We start from the raw sequence: 16,605 nt of genomic DNA on the forward strand, positions 1-16,605 counted from the left end.
TGTATGTATAGTCCTGAAAACAATTTCATCTTGATGCAGGTTCAATCATAGTTTAAAAGACCAAAAAAGAAAAAACGTCAAAAACTAAAAAACTACTAAAATGAGAACACGTTTACATCATTAAATTATAAACTACTTCATTCTCATTAGATTTAATCAATAGTTGAGATTTGTTAGATAGTAAAAGGAGAACACATTTACATGTCTACAAATAATTCTAAACTGTAAAGAGTTAATATTAAATGCATCTAGGAGATATAAAGTTAGTCTGATTAAAGATGAAAGTGATAAAAATGTTAAAGATTTAACTTTTGATTTCATCATAATTCAAACAATTACTCTAAAAAGCGGAATAATTAAGAGATTAAAAAATTATTAAAGAACATAAATATAAAAAGAGTAATTAATAATACTCATACATCAGTTATACATATGAAGTGACTAAATACAGTATGAAGTTGTTTGAAAAGTTGAAACGTGGACTGAATATTTTCATTTTAGGTTGAAAGTGTCTATAATAAGTTGAAACGTGAACTCTATATAATCAATTTCGTCAATCATTCCTTGGAGTAGGCGTTCAGTTTCATGATTAGTGATTCCATAGTATTCCTTTAGCGTAATCAAGGACTTTATTCTCAATTTTATATTTTCAAATCCTTCAAACATCTCCTCGGGTTTTAAGTTTTAACTTACCACCTCCACTATCCATGCTTAAACTCTTTAAATCGTTCATCACTTTTAATATCTCCTCATTCTTATTATCGGAATCCTGAATCGATAACAAATTTTATATACAATAATTCATTCCAATTCCTATTCAAAAGTAATTGAAAACAAGATTGAGTGAAAACAATATAATCAGGAGATTTAAATTTTATATTTTTTAATATCTTCTAAAAAATATTATCGACATAAAAATAAAAACAATTACAATACACGAAAACAAATTGTTACTTATAAGATTGAAAAAGCGTACATAAGACATGTTTTCACTAATAAATTTTTTTATATAATTATCATATATACGATAAGTTGTTCCTAATTATTGAACTATTGACAAGTTTTTACTAATAAATTTTTTAAAATAATCATCTTCCGTAAGACACATTGTAACTTATGAAATTTAATTATTATACACGAGACAAATTTTTATGGATATAAATTTTAAAATCATTATCATACACGAGACAAATTTGACACTTATAAGATTGAACATTTAATAAATTATCTTTAGAATTATGTTTATACTTTATATGTTTCATTCTAGTTTATATATATAACAAAATTGTACAATTATACTGAGAAGTGTCAACAACACACTCTTTAACACATAATTTTAAACATATTCTATATAATTGATTAAAATTTACATAGATCTCGTTAAATTATATTGATCCCATATAAATTTGGTGAAACCCATAGAAAATTTAACCAATCAAATAATATGTTGAAAGTCTTATTCAATTATATTTTACAAATCTTTATCTATCAATGTTTTTAGTTTTTTTAAGCATATTTACAATTTAAATAAGTTGAATTTTTTTTTAGTCTCAAATATCAATTTTTTTGACATATATCCTCCATTAAAAATAATTTTATTTGAGAAACGTCCTATACTAAAATAAATATAAACATTTTTTTTATTTATAAATAATTCAGTTCCCCACGTTACGTTCTGAGTATAACCAACTCCTAATAAATTTTAAGGTGAGGGGAGTACATAAAATAAACATTTTTGTTTATAAAGAATAATCGTTTAAATGGTGAGATTTGATTAGAATATGTACTTTTTTTGGTATTTATTTTAGGCAATGAAAACAAATGAATTAAATTGTATTCTACAATAAAATAATAACCTCGCCTACCACCAAAATACAAAAAGCAACAACTCCATTACAATTGAATCGAATCAACGCACGCACACACTACTTGCTTGAGATTGTTTCTCTTCAATGGCACTCTCGCGCCTTCGTTACCCCATCATCTCTCATTCCATTCGTCTCCTTTCTTCCTCCACCCGATCCATTTCTCGGTATTACTCTCTCTCAAATCTTGTTACTCAATCATCTTTATTTTGTATTTTTTTTTATTATAATAGCAAATTTTAGATTTTTATCTGTTTTTCCTTTCCCTTGCTCGAAATTTCTTAATGGGGTTTTGAGTTTTCATCTCATTGGTATATATATATGTATGAATGTTGGTAAGAGATTTTGTGATTGTATTTCAACTTATTATATTTCCCATTCATTTTATTAAGTATTGCAGTTGAACTGTATTTTGTTTGTGATGCCTTGCTTTAGAATTCACTTTGAGTTGTTTTGCACTTAACTAGACTAGATGATCACTAATGAGGTTAGGAGTATATAGTGCTCAGTTTGGATCCTTGTTTGATTTAAAATTATTCCTTTTCATTTGTTACTCTCCTGGCCCTATTCATATTTGGGTTTATATGTGAAATTTAGGGGACTAGTTAGTAGTTTAGGGGTTCATGATAGTGTTCACAATCACATAGTGCGAAAAATAGTTGTTTGTTCAAGTTCAGCTATACAACAATGCTATGGCCCTATTTGAAAACATTTTGTACTAAATAGAGTATCGTGAAACAATGGTGATTTGTTCAATCTTGTGGAATCACCTTGTCCTCAAGGTGGGAGTTGAAAGTCTAGAGCACAAAAAATAATAGTGTGGGGTGATTTAATTTGCGAGGCCCAAATCAATAACCAAGTCCACATAATACTCACCCTTCACGCCCCAATTTTACTCCAGTGCTCTTTTTGGTGTCCCAAGGCATCCACAAGGGAGGAGGTGCTATGGTGAGCAAGGTTTTGGGCTTGATGTTTATTATATTTGAGCCATAAGCCCATAACATGCTATTCATTTCTTAGTGCTGGCATTTTTCTTGTCATGTTTACTACACACTAGTCGTCCGGCACTCCGGCTTCCATTAGGTGAAATGAATACTAATCTGAGATGGTGCTATCAAGTGCTTAGTGTTGTTGGCTTCTTCCAATGTCAACTTTTTGTGTTTGTTGAATCCATCCATACGGATAATATATCATACGCAGTATCATTTGGTGGCATGGAGCCGCTTACTTATGAATGCCATTTCTGAATTGATTTTGTTACTTTTGAAAGAGTGGTAGGCTTTTTTAATGTTCATAAAAACTTATTTATTGTAATTATGCTTTTTTGCCTTTTTCTTCTTCTTAGATTGCTGCTTCCAAGGTTCTAACACACTTTTTTTGGTTATCGTCTTGGCACAGAACTCCTAATTCGAGGATTTATTCTGTCAGTGGTCATGGGAGTATAAGGTTTGTAATCATTGATCTGTATTTATTTTTATTAGCTGCAAACTCAGTTTTTTATTGTTATTTCATTATTATTTATAGGTCTGAACAGAAAAATAGGGAAATATCTTATTAAGCTTGTTAGGATAAAAGTTGCCCCCCCCCCCTTCAACCACCAATGACTGTTGTGCATAAAAAGTCTCTCTCTCTCTCTCTGTAAAGCCATTTTTCCTGGCTTGAGCATCTGAAATAAAAATATGACATCTTTCTCTATTTGACTAGTTCTCTATAGTTCATCCTCCTTCCTTGTCTTTGTATGATCTAATTGGGAGTTCACTAATGGTATTTTTATCAGGCCTGCATCTTGGTCTGGGCTTACTGGAGTTTGTGATAGATCTTTGAAGTCAAAGGTTAGTATTTAAATAGATAAAAAAATTCCAATCATGATATGATATTCTCTGACAACAGCCGTCAACATTTTTGGCAGTGGATTGGTGTCAAATTCTTCTCGTCTTCAGGTACTTAATGTTCTAGTTACCTAATTTCAAAAACTTCTACTTGTTTAAGGTTTTTATTTTTTGGTTTCTCTAGTTTAACAGCTGGTTAACGAAAGCTCCTATGTTTGGTCGAGAAATTATGATATATTTGTGTTGTACGACTCATTCTTTTTCGTGACATTTAATGTATGTAAATTAGCATCTATCATAAATCCAAGAGGTAGCATCATGTTTATCAACTTCCAGCCTTTTTCATATATACCTAAGTAACTTTATAAAACTTAATATTAGAGAACCTTATGCATTAAAAAGTCAAGAGACTATGCTGATGTGTTCATCTGCAATAGATTGATATTTAGTTGGGGTGGGACAGGAAGATGATGCAGCATGTTGTTTTGGCTCTTAAACTGTTAAAGAATGGTGTGAAGAATTTTTTGTTTTTCGTGGTTGTTGGTCATCACTGCTTCAAGGGAATTATGATCTATAATTTGCAAAGTGATTGGGCAGTCTTGCTGCATTCTTAAATTTTCCCTATTTTTCTTTTTTTGTGTTGGCTATATTGTTGTTCCTTCTGTTCTAATAATTGTTTTCTGCTGATTAGGTTGTTTAATATCTATTTATCTTGAGTAAAGATCTAGAAAAATTAAAAGGCCTTCTATTGTTGTCCCCCACATATTTTCTATTTTAACATTCGGTCATAATGAATTGCAGCTTTGAGTGCAATTCAACCCTAGAAAGTACATCCTATACGTCAAATATGACTTAGTCTAAGATGTATCCCATTGAAAAATTTACAAAGTGATTCTCTTTCATTACCATTGATTTCATTTTTAAGAAATTAATGATTGTTGATTGAGATTAAGACTGGCAATTTTTAATCATAACTGTCTGTGGTTTTTAATTATAATCTGATGGTTATATACAAGGGAACACTGATAATCTCTTTTTTATGGTTGAACAACCCAGATGCTGCCAGTGATATATTGATAGCTTTTCTCTATAACTATTCTTGAATTTTTTTAGGGCTTCATAAAGGATTAAAGGTTGTTATGTTGTTTTGGAAACTATAATATCTAGTTTATCTGATTTACTAGAAAAGGTTAAAATTAACATTTAGGTGCCTATAATTTTTGGAATTTGCAATTAGCTCCTCTATTTTGAATGTTTGTAATGGCATCCTTACAGTTTTAAAATTTATATTTAGGTCCCAATATTACTAACCATGAAGATCCCCAAATCGACAATATAGGATCCTAAAAATTAATTTTCTTGAAAATTGCGAAATAAAATACCGACCAACAAAATTTAACATAATATAAATGATAAACCTAGTGATTCTTTTATGTCCTTCATCAGAAGCCCTCTAGAATTAGATGGAGATTGGAGAGAGGAAAGCCATTATATTTTTTGAACAGTCTTCCATGTTTACAACTTAGACGTGTGTAAGAATTACTCTTACAGTATTTTGAACACTTTTCCATGTCCCAAATGTCCAGTCTTTATTAGGTTTGGGAAATCCTCACCCCCTGACTTAGATTTTGGGTTGAGTTTGCCAGTTTGGGCTATATCCAAATTCTAAGACGACATCAGAGTCTACTCTAGATCTGTTATTGAACCACCCACATTTGTCCCTGTTCTAGGTGTTTAGTTCTGTGCTTGAGGGGCTGTCTTGACTCTTGAGATCCGACATCAACTAGAGGTATATCATTATAAGGCTTGAAAATCCTCAGCTCTGGAGCTAGATTTTAAGAACGAATCATACCTAATGCCCAAATTCCAAGAGCATCGAAAATATGTCTTTCCCGAATAGATTCATAACTTCCCAAGTTATGGAATGGATGCACATTTAGGAAATATGTAGCTCTCTCTTTGGTCAAGTTTTTTGTTTAATTAATATTAATGATGTATTTCAAGTTTGTAGTATAAGGCTCTGTCCTGGATATAGTTGAAATGTGTCGTTCTTCCTCCCAATGTTGTATGGGATAGTGTTCGGTAGTAAAGAGCCAACACGAGTGAATTTAGTGTAGTTGGGATGCGAATGTTGTACTAGATGAGATAAAGTTAGGAATGATAGCATTAGAGTTGGAGCAGTACCTACTGTATGAATATGTTTCAATATCAAATTGTACAATTTTGGCATGTGTGGAGGAGACATATAGATTTAATAGTTAGGAGAGTAGATTAGGTGGAGGATAGCTCAATCATTAGAGGCAGAGGAGGGCGGCAAAAAACTATAGGAGGAGATGTGATTTATGATAGAATATTATAGCGTCGCCATGTAGCTAACTTCACCGAGTGGGATAAGGTTTGATTGTTGTTGTGATCTCTTTATGGCATTCCTTATTCAGCATTTTTGGTGTGCCAGGATCTGTGGATCCATTATTGATGATTAGTTTCATTGCATTTGTCTAAGTAAAAAAAGAGGCCATTTTTGTGGCAATGTGCAAGCTATGCTTTAGTTAGGAACATTTGGTTGGAGCACTGCTTTCATATTTTATGGAGATTTATTTAGCGCGTCACTTAATGTAAACTAAATTTTGTGATTAAAAGAAGATAATCTGGTTATGTTCTGATCACCCCCCCATTTGATAGATTTTGCGCACGAAGTCCTCGGGATGCCAGCTTTATCTCCTACAATGGTGAGCTTGGTGAAACAAATAGTTTTTTCTCCCTTTTTGGATATCTTTTCTTTTAGGGCTCTCATGTAATTTTGTTCTCTTGGTTTCAGACCCAAGGTAATATTGCAAAATGGAGGAAAAAAGAAGGGGATAAGGTCGGTTAATACAGAGTTCTTATGTTTTGATTGTTATAGATCATAATTCTGTTTGCTCTGACACTTTCATATTTTGGAAATTGGCTTCTATGAAATAATTAATCATTTTCTCCTTGCTACCGTTTAATCTTACAGATAGAAGTGGGTGATATACTATGTGAAATTGAAACCGACAAAGCTACACTTGAATTTGAAAGTCTTGAAGAAGGGTATTATTCTTCCTTTTAATTTTACTTCCCAAGTTCTGGATGACCTTTAACTTAAAATATATAAACTTGAGATTGGTATTGTTGAAGTTAGAGGGTTTTAGATAAAGCAAGAAGGAATAGAGACTTTGAATTATAATAATGATTTGATATTATGATACAAAAGACTAAACACCAACCCTTGATCATACTGATTCTAAATTCAGAAAATACAGACACTAGTCATGACAATTACTAGACTCCAAATTCTATTTAAATAAGGGAAAAATCATGAATTATAAAGAAATGTGAAAACCAATTCTTAGAGATGATATAAGATATTCTAAATTACTCTATATGATACCATCCAGATATGAGAAGATAATTTTCCATATGATAGGATAGGTCACACAAATGGTACTACTTCAATACCATGTTGGAATCGACCCAACGCACGCCCCAAACATGCTTAAGAGGTTGGCCCTAGGTCGCACTCTCCAAACATGTAAACACCAGATAGCAGAATGCCAAATAAACTCAGTGTCTCTCCTAACTAAAATAACAACCAAGCAGTTAGTTAGGATAAGGTTGGTTAGGATTACTTTTGAACGGATAGTTAAGATAATGACCAAGTGGTTTGTTAAGATAAAGGTTTAACCACCATTGTTACTTCTTCTGAAACCCAAAATGCTATATAATGTGATCGTAGCAGTGTTCCAAAGGTACACATCCACTTTAAATCTCTCACTCTCCCTCAATCGTAGGATAGCTTGAGTGTCAGAGTGTTTCCGGATGCCCACCACCATTGTTCTTCGTAGTCACGATCCATCATTTTCGTCCATCATCATGTGGTTTTGTCATTCTCATTCTTGACCAATGTGAGATTCTCTCATTCTTCCATATTTCTTGAGTTCATACTAAACATTAGCATCATTTGTGGGAATGAAGTCCTTCACTCACCTCTGAAGATCACAAAAACCATCATCCTCATTCTTGCACTATTCAAAGGCGTCGAGCTGACCCAACTCCTTTGTCACACCTGTTGAAGCCTGTCGATAGGAAGGAAGTCTCTCTTACTCAAGAAGCCTCGTTAATTTTTTCAATTAGTTCCCTTACCCCTGAACCCTGTTTTGAATCTGTCTGGTTTATCTCATACCTTCCGTTTCATGTTTGTAATTGGAATTAAGATGCATAATTTGCTCAAGAGCATTTCTAAACTGCACTTGTTGATGGAGTTTGCCGCATCCCCAACTTTCTCAAGTTCGACCTTCATTGAGGCAACCCACTCCTTCAAGGTTACATTTTCTTGAAAATGGGGTTCTTCTCTTCTTCTAAGGAGGAAATCTTAGCCTAAAGTGATGTTGTTTATTCTTGTAAATCCCAATCAGTTTTCTTGAGGTTGGGATCCTTGCTAACAGCCACCGCGAGGTCTTTCACCTTACCCTCGAGATTATGTACAAAGGCTTGAAGGTTGGAGTCCATGGACGGGAGCAACACACTACTGGAAGCATGCAGACGATGTATCAATCTCTTAAGTATGCAGATCGCCAATTGAGTGATGCCAGCTGAATCTCGGAACACGGTCTAACCCATGGCCCAAATGTGCTTAAGAGACTGACCCAAGTTTGCACTCTCCCAACATGTAAGCATTTGACTATGGAGTGCCAAACAAACATGGTAATCACTTCTAATAAAAATAACAGCCAAACAAACACGGTAATCCAAACAGTTAGTGCATTTCTCCACTTCTTTTTGGAGGTTAAGTAACTAATCATATGCATTGTTGATACAACTAAGGATTTCCACATTAAAGTTATTCATGAAATTACATGAGCTGTTTGTGAATTCAAACGAGGCTAGTGATGTTTTCAATAATTTTACTATGTTCTTACTCACTTAAGCAACAAGAATTGAATCTGTGAAACATTTGAGAAGGGGTGGCAAAGATCAAAATTTTAAGATAACTTGATGCTCTGATATAAAACTTTACATTACTAAGGGGTAAAAAACCAAGAACACTTTCATATTTTTGGATGCTATCAATCAAAGTTTAAAGCACACTTTTTGTGGCGAATAATAAACACAGCTCAAGGGGTGCCCTACTTATTGCTGATATTAAGATATTTACATGTAGCCTTGACTGAAACTAAAACATTAGAGAGTTGGCTGCAAAGATCAAAACTTTAAGATTACTTGGTGCTATATGACCATCACAATACTCATTTAACAGGTAAGAATAAGCATGGGGAAAACCACCCATGAGTTGTAGTCATTTATTGTTTTTCCATGCTGCTGTGTTAAGTACATTATATGCGTTAGACATGCAAGTGTCCATTTAAGACAAAATAGTGTCTTTGACCTTATTATTTTTTTCTCATTGTTATTTTGTTGTGCCTATGTTGGCCTTCTATTGTATGTTGTTCACCATAATTGAACTGATTTGGACCCTAGAGTGTATATCATATGAAACATGCAAATTTTAGCACACAATTAAACTGTATTGTAGTGATCGGATGATTCTTGCAGATATCTGGCGAAGATATTGGCACCTGATGGATCAAAGGATGTGCCTGTTGGACAACCGATTGCAATTACAGTAAGCCAAGCCACCATTAAGTTCCAACTCTTGTATTGTTATTTTGTTACTGTTATGTAGCAATGTTTACCGCCAACCTTATTGGCTTCTGCAGATGAAAGTAACTTCTATAGACAGAAAATTAATATCGGAATGTTGTCTTTCCTTCCATATTTAGTTTTTTTAGTTTTTTTCATTATATTTAGTTTTTTTTTTTTAAAGTTGACTGAACCATTGTTTTCATTGTGTGTTCCAGTGAGCACCTTTATGTTTTAAAGCTGCTAATGAAAACCTCTCAATTTATCCGTTGCCCATTTCATCTGAAACATGATTTACTTTTATTTCTTTTTCTTCTCCAATTCAATAAAATTTTGTTGCACACTCACTATTACTGTCTTAAATAACACAAACTTTTTTTAAAAAAAAATACTTGCAATAGGAAGTTTATTCCAGTTTGAATTCGATCATTGGAAAAATATAAACTTTAAATGTTGTGATTTTGGTAAATCTCAATTCTCATAACTTCATGATTCTAACCTAGAATTTTTAGAGTTCAAGTGATATTTGTACCCTTAAATACTTGATTATGTAAGCTCTAATGGTGGGCCTTGACAAGGTTGAGGATGAAAGCGACATTCAAAAAGTTCCTGCTTCCATGGGAGGTGAGAGTAGGGTCGATGAGCATAAACAAGCACATCATGATGTTCCAAATGAGGAGAGAAAACCAGAATCAACTTCTACGATTGATACAACAGATCTTCCACCTCACGCCGTTCTTGGAATGCCTGCTTTGTCCCCAACAATGGTGAGACCATTTTGATGGTACTTTGTAACTATTGCCATCTTAAGTTTTCTTTCCTTCCATTAAATAATTTTCTCTTTCTCTGCACAGAACCAAGGAAACATTGCTAAATGGAATAAAAAAGAAGGCGACAAGGTTAGTTATGTTTTTAACATAAAGATTTCGAGTGAATTTTCCTTTTTAATGTAGTTTTGAATATATTTTAAAATGTGAAGAATGTGAGTAAGTAATTACCATCCATTTTATTTATTTTGTCTGACATTCATTAACATCTAATTATCTAACAGATTGAAGTGGGTGACATATTATGTGAGATAGAGACAGACAAAGCTACCCTTGAATTTGAAAGTCTTGAAGAGGGGTAAATGTCTTTCCTTATACTAAAAAGCCATTCATTATGAATGTTTTGTTTGGTAAAGTTGCTTGCATTGCAACATGTTGTGTTCTTGGACCAAATTTTTAAGCTAAAATGTTGCATCTTAAATTATGTTTTTGCTCGTAATGAAGACTCACGACATATAATATGGATTGTAAACATATTTATTACATGCATGATATCTCACCAAAGTGTTTATAGACATGCTTAGTAGAAATCAATTTCCTTCAATAAAGCGTGAAAGAAACCCAGGAATGGTGTCGCTTTTGTTGTTACAATTTCTGATAGATGATAATCTCTTTCCTGTTAACCTTGCTAATTATAATGTCAAATTACTGACCAATTTTTTAGCACAAAGCTGGCATTCTATTTGGTCTATTTTACAGATGATCACTATTTGTTTCTTCCTGATACAGTTTCGCTTTCTAGCTGACCAATTTTATGTTTGACATTGGGACTAGGTACCTAGCCAAGATACTTGCACCAGAAGGTTCAAAAGAAGTGGCAGTCGGACAGCCTATTGCAATAACAGTAAGTGAAAATGCTCTGTAACTTCTTCTGCCAGCACAATGTGTGGTTTGAGGTCTAACGATCTGGCATCTACTTTTGAAATACAAACTAAGCAAAATGTCTGAGGATGTTCGGTATATTTATTGGTTCCTTTACCAAATTGTTACCCTTTTTGCTTTTGGCTTGAAAACCACTGGAGTCTATTAATATTTATGCTTCCTACTATTTTGCAAGGTTGAAGATGCAAGCGATATTGAAGCCGTAAAGAATTCTATTAGCAGCAGCTCAGCAAACCAAAAGGAGAAGGCCACCCAACATGGCACTAAAAGTGAGGTCAAAGCTCAGAAAAATATTACAACACGAATCAGTCCAGCTGCAAAGTTGTTAATTATGGAATATGGATTGGATGCATCGACATTGAATGCAACTGGTCCTCATGGCACCCTACTGAAAGGCGATGTTCTTTCTGCAATTAAATCAGGAAAATTGTCTCCGAAACCTGCTTCATCTAAAGAAAAGGCATCATCATCTCAAAGTCATCAAGTTGTGGCTTCACAGGAGTTGAAGCATGACTTAAAGCAGTCAGATGCTTATGAAGATTTTCCTAATACTCAAATTCGCAAGGTAGGACCATCAAATCAAATATTATGTTAAGTCTGAATCTTCAATTCTTTCACAGAATATGTTACATGGTAATGAAAATTATTTTTGCCAAATAAGGATACGTGTAGGATTTGAAAGGGACTCAGGGCAGACATTGTTTGAGGTCTTTGGTTGGGAGTTGAATGCTCAAATACCTTGAGGAAAATCTTTGTTATTAGACCTAATATGGGTCAGAGTTGTTTTTGTCGCCTCTATAAAGTAGTGCTTTTGGCACTTTTTTTTATTATAATGCTTGGCCATTGTTGTACACGCAGAGCTCACTTTAGTAATGTTTTTGTTTGATTATGGATGTTCTATCCGTTCTATTTACATCTCTAGTTCTCTACTACCTGAATACTTGGGAAATAAATAATTAATGAAGGACTAGATTTCAACTCTGCTTCCTTCCATTCATCTCATCATTGTATGTGACTTGCCTGTAATACTTTTGACTGTTTTATAGGTGATTGCCAAGAGGTTATTGGAATCAAAACAAAATACACCACACTTATATTTATCATCAGGTTTTAATCTCCTTATGCCTTGCATATTATTGAAAACTGATTTATTTGTGTACTGACTAGTTAATAATAATTTTGATTGGAATGTTTCAGATGTTATACTGGATCCTCTTCTTTCCCTTAGAAAGGATCTTAAAGGTATGGACTGGTATTAATTTTTCATTAGCACATGTAAGATTTTACGCTCTTGGTCCTTGTACATCTTCAATATAATCTTTATTTTCTCCTTCATTGCAGAACAGTATGACGTTAAAGTTTCAGTGAATGATATTATTATCAAAGTTGTAGCAGCTGCTCTCAGAAATGTACCAGAAGCGAACGGTAATTAATTTCCTCTTATTGTTCTATCCATGGATGTTATATTTACCTTGATTATCTTAGGTGATAGAAGCAGTGACGAACCAAGACCACACCTGCAATTATCTTTAATAGAATTATGTGCACACTAACTATGTGAAACGAAGTGATTTACATCACTGTGAATGTTGCCGAATGGTTGGCTTAAGTGTTTACAAAACCACACCTACAAAGGCTGTTTCAAGCGAACTCAAGTAGTATAAACTAACCTGGACTCCCTGAACTTCAAAACCATGTAGCCAGAAGGCTGTTGGAGATAGATGGCTAGGGGTAGAACGTATGAAGGCTTATTTGCCTGATACTTCGTGCTCTCCTATAGTTTGGAACTTTCTGAGTCGAATTGTAGGATCATACCTGCAGTCCAACCTGAATTAATGCAGGAAGTGGAGACAGAAACTGCAGCAGACAGTGACAGTCACTAAAGACTGATGAAAACAGATGGCACCAAACAACAGTGCTCCGTATTTTTTAAACTTAACAGAAGAATAAGAATGGGATTAGGTCATGGGGAGTTGTACTGGTGAGTACTATATTTAAATCACATATTTTTTACCCCCCTCCTCCCTAAAAAGTTAATTTTAAGGATGTGATGAAAAAGGAAGGGATGAAAGAAACATTATACTTCACTAATAAGAGGTTCTTAAGATATAATATATATCAAATACAAAACATTAACATTTATAATTGTTGGAAATTTGCCTTAATTTCAGGCCACTTCCAGCTGCCTTATTTGCGGCAACTTTTTACTGCCTCGAATGCAGCCTCAGCACCTTCTTTATGCTAAATATGGCCTAAGTAGTGCATATGAGGTTTGAGCATTCCTTATCTTAAAAGTCGATTTTGTGGGGATGAGACAGGTCTTAAGCCTAAATTCTATGTATGATTATAATCTAGGAAAGGCATAACTAACGTAACCGAACCCAATAAGATTAATAAAATAACTAGGCTTCTAAGCATGAATAACCTAATACATAACAGGTGCTTATTGGTTTTTAATTAAGATTTGTGTAGCCAAATCCTATTTCCTATTTTAAACATGTGCCTATGGATCCATCTGCTTTTTATTTAATACTCTTCCACAGTGATGTAATCAAGTGTTAAAAGCTATTACACTGTAGATATATATTGGTCTGAACAGTCAGGCGCTTGTTTCCTAGGTTTGGGATATTTATATCCAGTGTGTTGTATAGTGTCCATATGCCCATTATTTTGCTTTACATTATATCCATTTCTTTTTTTTTTTATACCTAATTTACCATGTCTGTTTTGAATGACGGGATCTTACATCATCACATATACATTCAGCCAGCTGATGTTTCGTTTGCCACAGGCTAAATTCAAGTTTCAAAATACTATAAATTAGATATATAACCACAATCAAGTGCTCGATACTTGATTGTGTTACATGTCTTGGTTCAATTTTTAGTGTGCTTATGTCTGTTATTGCTCTTTTAATTTTTAACATTTCCTTACATATTCGTAGAACTGAATTTTCTCCATAGAAGTCTCTAATGCTTAAATCCAACTTACATAATGGCAGCATACTGGAATGATGAGAAGGGCGAAGTCATCTTATGCGATTCTGTTGACATATCAATAGCAGTTGCCACTGAGAAGGTAATTGATGGTTGTTTAACAGTCATTATCATTTTACAAAGCACTCAAACCTTTTATGTGGCTATAGGGCTTGATGACTCCAATATTAAAAAATGCCGATCACAAGACAATATCTGCCATCTCCTCAGAGGTAATTTTATGTCATTGATGTAGGTTCCTAGTTATTGTCTTTTTCAGGATTCCTCGACTGTTTGTGTTTAGGCATGTTTATTTGAAATAAATTAAAATATTGAAAAGTAAGGTTCTTGTTTTTTCGTTATCAACTTCAATACATTATTGGTATTTTAGGTCAAGGACCTAGCTGCAAAGGCACGTGCAGGCAAATTGAAGCCGCAGGAATTCCAAGGGGGAACTTTTAGGTGAGTTTACTATATATATTTTCATGCAAGCTAGGAAATTCCCTATTTATCATTTTTTTTTTGCCAAAACCAATAACTCTGAGTTTTGTACAATGCTTTGCAGCATTTCAAACTTAGGAATGTATCCTGTTGATAAATTCTGTGCTATCATAAACCCCCCACAGGTTATCTCTCTCTCTCTCTCTCTCTCTCTCTCTCTCTCTCACAAGCGCACAATCCAGCATTTACAACATCTAATTTACTGGCCTTGTGTAAAAGGGAAATTGGTTAATTTTAATTTTACTTTGTATAAGGGGTGAATGTTGGCAGTTAAGAGCCAACAAATAAGAAATAAGCTTATTGTCACAGAGAAGAGAATATTACAAGTAGATACACAAGACAAGATACTGTTACATATACAATTGTTAGAGAGAATGTTGAGTCTTGTCTTAGGTTGTTTGGGTATGTGTGGAGACTGGAGATGATTCAATGAGGCCCCAATAAGAAGGATTGATTGGATAGGAGATTGTCCAATAATTAGAAGCAGAGGAGGACTGAGGAAAACTATCGGTGAAAACCATTATAAGAGATTTAGAGATAAATGATTTATTTATGAATTTTAAAAAGAAAAATATAAGACATTACATTATGATGCCGTATAATCCATGTAGCCAATCCCACCTTGTTCGGAATTGTTGCCATTGCTGTGTAGGGGTGAATATAGTTGCAGGATTGTGACTCTGACTGTAACTGTTGTATAGGGTTACAATTTAATTATTCCTCCAACTCCAAGGGTACACTTTCATGACCTTATCCCTGCTGGTGGGCTCAGGCCAATTCCTAATAAAGTACATCTTTTTGTATAGTTTATAGTTTGGCAACAAAAAATGGAAAGGAGCGAACACCATAGCGTTAATTCTTAATGTGGTTTATTATAGATGTTGAAAAACGAAAGAGTACATTGGATTTCAGGTTTACCATTCTTTATTTCAGGAACATACATTTGATAAAAATATTTTATATTGAAAGAGGTTTCATTTAATTATACACGTTTCGCTTTAAAATGATCAAAGGTGCTCTGTTGCTTTGTATTAATGTAGCTCTTTATTATTTTGTATATCATGTGCTGCAGGCTTGCATTCTTGCTGTAGGAAGAGGCAACAAAGTTGTGGAACCAGTAATTGGAGCTGATGGTATAAATTTATGAGATTTTCTGTCACTCACTTTATGCTAAAACTTGAAATTGTTTTGACTTTGATTTTTTTTTGCTAGGAATTGAGAAGCCATCGGTTGCCACTAAGTTGAACTTAACATTGTCTGCCGATCATCGTGTTTTTGATGGCAAAGTTGGAGGTACGTCGTGTAATTAGAATACTTTTATTGAGAAAAAAATTAAGTTCCACATTGAATAGAGATAAGACAAAGTTTACCACTAGCGAAGAATTTTATGTTCCACTTAGTAAGTAGCATAATGAAGCTAGCTTCAAATTTCTTTAAGCTCTAATTTATGAATAGTCAACCAATAACAAAGCTACATTCTATTGATACTTGGGTGGCTAATGTGGTTTAACTCAATTTTGCAGGTTCATTTCTTTCTGCTTTGCAGTCAAACTTCAATGATATAAGACGACTTCTTTTATAGTGACATACACCAAACTTCCCTGGTGTTTGATTATTGTGTTTCTCATGACCAATCATGTGGATTAACAGCCACAACCTGGCTTAGAGTTGCATAGCATAATCATTTTTGTTCATTTTATATCTTCATGAGTAACAGTTTTCGGTTGTTGTGCCGTTATCGGTTTTTGTAAAATAATATCTTGGGTCTCAGTACCCATGTCTTGAAAAAATATCCACCAAGGTACCATCTAACCTTAGGCTTCCAACAATTGAGATTCCAGAATGTTGGTGATTTTATTCAATAGGCAATTTGCTGCCCTTTGATGTTTAATAATTTTGTATGAACAGCTTTGTATAGACCGTATAAATTATCAACGTTATTTTGATGAATAAAATTTCCTTTTAAGGGCTGCATGCCCTACACCTTAAGTCATGTTACAATTCGTCCCAATTAGTACTTTTGGTTCAATGTCCATCTATTTGTAAATCTCGGTATCATCTTATT

The 16,605-nt window shown here is 33.7% G+C and overlaps 1 protein-coding gene across 1 annotated transcript; it reads left to right on the forward strand.

Annotated features, from left to right (window-relative positions):
* The first annotated feature begins 1,846 nt into the window (after window positions 1-1,846).
* LOC101509180 (dihydrolipoyllysine-residue acetyltransferase component 1 of pyruvate dehydrogenase complex, mitochondrial) lies at window positions 1,847-16,529 on the forward strand. The gene is made up of 23 exons (XM_004496110.4): window positions 1,847-2,032; window positions 3,264-3,311; window positions 3,643-3,697; window positions 3,775-3,805; window positions 6,377-6,423; window positions 6,513-6,557; window positions 6,693-6,766; window positions 9,269-9,338; window positions 9,934-10,122; window positions 10,210-10,254; window positions 10,407-10,480; window positions 10,957-11,026; window positions 11,240-11,629; window positions 12,111-12,171; window positions 12,262-12,306; window positions 12,406-12,489; window positions 14,066-14,142; window positions 14,210-14,272; window positions 14,431-14,501; window positions 14,605-14,665; window positions 15,613-15,673; window positions 15,753-15,833; window positions 16,064-16,529. The coding sequence occupies exons 1-23, from the start codon at window positions 1,953-1,955 to the stop codon at window positions 16,120-16,122; spliced, it is 1,881 nt and encodes a 626-aa protein (XP_004496167.1). The 5' UTR covers window positions 1,847-1,952; the 3' UTR covers window positions 16,123-16,529.
* The last annotated feature ends 76 nt before the right edge of the window (window positions 16,530-16,605 follow it).

The sequence above is a fragment of the Cicer arietinum genome, chromosome 4 (assembly GCF_000331145.2).
Source record: "Cicer arietinum cultivar CDC Frontier isolate Library 1 chromosome 4, Cicar.CDCFrontier_v2.0, whole genome shotgun sequence".
Lineage (NCBI taxonomy): Eukaryota > Viridiplantae > Streptophyta > Magnoliopsida > Fabales > Fabaceae > Cicer > Cicer arietinum.

What these genes read in the sequence shown, in the direction of transcription:
- LOC101509180 (XM_004496110.4), top strand. Translation starts at nt 1,953, where the DNA reads ATGGCACTCTCGCGCCTTCGTTACCCCATCATCTCTCATTCCATTCGT. An exon ending in TTTGAAAGTCTTGAAGAGGG is followed by an intron (nt 10,481 to 10,956) that starts GTAAATGTCTTT and finishes CATTGGGACTAG; the next exon opens with GTACCTAGCCAAGATACTTG. An exon ending in GACAGCCTATTGCAATAACA is followed by an intron (nt 11,027 to 11,239) that starts GTAAGTGAAAAT and finishes CTATTTTGCAAG; the next exon opens with GTTGAAGATGCAAGCGATAT.